At 38.2% G+C, this 4,131-nt stretch overlaps 1 protein-coding gene across 1 annotated transcript; it reads left to right on the forward strand.

Moving 5' to 3' along the window:
* The first annotated feature begins 143 nt into the window (after window positions 1–143).
* Window positions 144–2,624, forward strand: rps9 (ribosomal protein S9). The gene is made up of 5 exons (XM_042489921.2): window positions 144–186; window positions 1,193–1,305; window positions 1,413–1,535; window positions 1,678–1,864; window positions 2,363–2,624. Exons 2-5 carry the CDS (start codon window positions 1,209–1,211, stop codon window positions 2,538–2,540), a joined length of 585 nt encoding a protein of 194 aa, XP_042345855.1. The 5' UTR covers window positions 144–186; window positions 1,193–1,208; the 3' UTR covers window positions 2,541–2,624.
* The last annotated feature ends 1,507 nt before the right edge of the window (window positions 2,625–4,131 follow it).

The following is a 4,131-nucleotide window of genomic DNA, read 5'->3' on the forward strand; positions in this document are numbered from 1 at the left end:
AGCTAAAACCGTGTGTTTTTAGCTGTTTTCTCCTTGCTTGACCAACAGAGTGCGACAACACCAACATCCCAACTTCCGTTCGACCGCAGAGGGGGATCATGGGAAATGTAGTCGGTGCGTCCGTCCTATAAATCACTGTGAACTTCCTCAAACGTCCTCTTTACTGCGCTAGCCTGAGCGAGACAGGTATGTCCCACCGCCTTGTGCTACATTACAACACAACCTCTCACATTTTAGACCTGTAAAGTTTGAAAAAGTAAATACCAGTGAAAAGAAACCCAATTTACGGGCATATGTGACTTTTAAATTCACAATTTTATCATTTTGTGACGAATTATTGAGGTGAAACGCTAGAGAGGCTAAGCTAACGCTAGCTTATCACATTGAACAACGTGGTGCGGTGCAGTTGCGGCCTAGTCGTATGATCGATAGATTATTGGTTTAAACGCTAATTTACGTGATGTCTTGCAGACTAAGACCATTTAATAAATCTTAATGTTGTAGCAATGCTGTAAAGTCATTCATATCTACACATTTCACGTGTAATGTTAGCATTCGGCTTAGCTAACGCCGCAAATTCAGTGTGCATCTTAAACAGCGACTTGTAGGGAAATGTCAGAAATTAGGTCGAATTAAAATTATTTGACAATGTACGTTAAACTGCAAATTGTATTTGGGGTTTTTGAACGCGTTTGTAAGCTGAAACATCAGAGAAACGTCAAAAGCCTCAGATGTGTCATTCAGATGAGGATATATTCATTAACGTTGTAGCATGATGTACTTTATTTATGCAAACATGATAAGTTGGACATAATTTCAGTGGTGTACTGTGGTCAAATTTAACTGATTCAGTGGGAATGGGACTAACTGACAAGGATTTTTGCATATGTTAAGACAGCTTAGTCTGATAGCAGTCTGCAATATTCTGTGAATTTCTAAGATGAAACTCAAATTAAGTTTCTTTTACAGAAAGAAATCTTGTTTTGGGCAAAAGAGTTCCATAGTGTTTGGTTTTTCATGACTTTAAGGGCTTTGAAATACACTTTTTGTAGTGAAAACTGGATGCACATCATAAATTGAAGATTTTGATATGGATGTTTCTTAATATTTATGACATTTTTCTGTTGTGAAACTATTTTGTAATTATTTACACTGATTGACCAACCTAATGTCTGATATTCTGACATTACAGGCACTCATAAGCCGCCATGCCCGTTGCCAGGAGTTGGGTTTGTCGCAAGACATATGTCACCCCTCGCCGTCCCTTCGAGAAGTCCCGTCTCGACCAGGAGTTGAAACTCATTGGTATGCTGTGATTTCGTGAACAGTGAAGCAATGTTACCCCCTTTGTTGTCCTCTTATGAATTAGACAGCACTGATCTTGACTGTTTACTGTCCCCTCTTCTTTCTAGGCGAGTATGGTCTGAGGAATAAGCGTGAGGTGTGGAGGGTCAAGTTCACCCTTGCCAAGATCCGTAAAGCTGCCAGAGAGCTGCTCACTCTGGACGAGAAAGACCCCAAACGTCTGTTTGAAGGTACGCAAAATAAATTCTATTAACATCATCATTTGTCAGACTCCTGTGGTGTCAAGAGCTGCAGTGAGGCCAATAAAGTGCTTAACTCAAACAGCTTCATACAGTGTGTGAGATTTTAAACTGCTCCTTTGTGGTTTTCCAGGTAATGCTTTGCTCAGGCGTCTGGTGAGGATCGGTGTGCTGGACGAGGGTAAGATGAAGCTCGATTACATCCTCGGTCTGAAGGTTGAAGATTTCTTGGAGAGGAGGCTGCAGACGCAGGTCTTCAAGCTTGGACTTGCCAAGAGCATCCACCACGCCCGTGTCCTTATCCGCCAGAGGCACATTCGGTAAGCTCTGAGGCTCCTGGGGAACAAGCTTCAAATGATAAAAGGGGTCACAAGTCTTCTTCAGGGACTCATCAGAAACTCAATGCTTCCTCTTTCATCAGAGGACCATCAGCTTGTAAAGCTCTCCGCTGAGATCAGTTATACATTTCAGCAAGGTCAATTCGGTATCAAAACCGTATACCTTGTCAGTAGACATTGCCCAGAGCCAATCCTGCCGCCGAGGGCTTGGACTGTGCCACTGCGGTGTGGCTGTCAGGTAAGGTACGGGGGATTGCACCTCGGGCAATTTGGTGTTTGCTTTACACCTTCTCTTCTCCGATGTGCCAGATACTCAGGCTGATGATTAAACTTACATGTTCAGATTTTCTGTGGTGTCAAGAATTCCTCGTCAATGAAGCCTGCAGTCAATTATGGCACTAAGACATTTACATGTTGAGAGTAATTTGGATAAATAAAATTTCTCCTTTTTCTAAAGTCCTACATTATTTGTCTTGGCAGTGTGCGCAAGCAGGTGGTGAACATCCCCTCCTTTGTGGTTCGCCTGGACAGCCAGAAGCACATCGACTTCTCTCTGAGGTCTCCATACGGCGGTGGACGCCCAGGCCGCGTCAAGAGAAAGAACGCCAAGAAGGGCCAGGGCGGAGCCGGAGGAGCTGACGATGAGGAGGAGGATTAAGAAGGATGTTGACCAGGGAGCGTTGTTCTGATTCTTCCTGTTCTGTCAAAATTTTCAATAAAAATGTTTGGTCTAACCAGAGAACTGAGTTATTTGTTTTCATTCCTCAAGAATATCATAACTGTATAATTGGCTGATGTCTAAACTGTAACTAGCAGGTTAACATTGCAGCATACTTGTTGATGTGAATTTTTGTTTTGAATTATGATTTTGAATTCAAATTTGGAGGTTAAGTGCAGTAGCAATGAATTAGTTTTTTTCATGTCATCCAGCAAGTCAGAATGGTTGAATCAAGACCCCTATGTTGCACATGATAATTTCCTATTGAAGTCATTTTTTTTCTTGTACACAAGATTTACAAAAAGGATTCAGATTCATAGGGTGAAAAAAAGGCAAGACAAACTACAATTCAAATAATTATGTTCACATTATATAATGTCAAGGTTTGTGTGACAAGCATCATGAAATCATTTCACTTCAATATCTTGGTATCTGAAAATCATGAACATTTAGGAAATTTGCAGAATTTGGACCATTTATATAACTGAAAAATTTTGTCCGATATACAATTTGTAATTCTAAGTCTTACTTTGCCCAAATTACAGCATTACATAATTATATTTCAATATTCATTTTGTTTCTTTTTGAATCAAAGTGTACGTAAATCAGCAAAAAGAGTGACAAGTAGTTTTTCTGGCCTACAAACATCACATTTATAATGTTCAGCTTGAATCTTTCTAACAAGCTTTACTAGATAAATTCTAGGTAATATCTTGAAGGATACCCTATTAAGCTTGACATTTATGCCACAGTAGCTGCATACCTTCAAACAACATCGAAAGTAATAATAATAAAAAAAGAACCAAAACTATTAATTTATTAAATCTTACAGCTCTATTATATAACAAATTAGGTAACCCCCTCCAATTATTTTTATTTTATTTTGGTTTGTCTGGTTTTGTACCTACTTTTTTCATTATTTTAAATTATTATTATCTTTAAACTCTGCGCTTTAAACACCGGTCTTAGCTCCATGTCATTCTACACTGCTGACTTTATTTTTATTTATATTTATTCAGATACTGTTCCGCACTTTACACATGTATATATGTAGATATGTACAGTCTCTTAGTTTTTTGGGTTTTTTTTTAGGTTTTTTTAAGCATATTCCTTTATATTCTATTAATAATGTGTGCTCTTTATTCTCTGTTCTTACTGTACGGCCCTGTTACATCCCAATTTCTCAGTTTTGAGATCAATAAAGTATATCAGAATCAGAATCAGAAAAAAAATTATTGCCAGGTATAGTTAACACAATACGAGGAATTTGTTCTGGTGGGTTGGTGCAACATAAATATAGAAAAAAAGAAAACAGATAAAATAGAAGATACAAATATAAAATATAAAAAGTACTAGTCTAGCAGTGCAAAACAAAACAAGTAACACAAGTAACAGTGTATCTCTGTATCTCTCTCTCTCTCTCTCTCTATCTATCTATCTATCTATATATCTATTATTATTATTATATCATTATTTTAATTCTGTTAAGAAAGAGTAAAAAAAAAAAAAAGCGGGGGGCGCTGGGTGACGT

Source organism: Plectropomus leopardus, chromosome 11 (genome assembly GCF_026936395.1).
Source record: "Plectropomus leopardus strain MGB_pleo_1.0 chromosome 11, ASM2693639v1, whole genome shotgun sequence".
NCBI lineage: Eukaryota > Metazoa > Chordata > Actinopteri > Perciformes > Serranidae > Plectropomus > Plectropomus leopardus.

Bases quoted from the DNA above. Each gene is read 5' to 3' on its own strand.
- rps9 (XM_042489921.2), top strand. From the start codon at position 1,209: ATGCCCGTTGCCAGGAGTTGGGTTTGTCGCAAGACATATGTCACCCCT. The intron at 1,306-1,412 runs GTATGCTGTGAT...TCTTCTTTCTAG, and splicing joins CCAGGAGTTGAAACTCATTG to GCGAGTATGGTCTGAGGAAT. The intron at 1,536-1,677 runs GTACGCAAAATA...GTGGTTTTCCAG, and splicing joins CCCCAAACGTCTGTTTGAAG to GTAATGCTTTGCTCAGGCGT.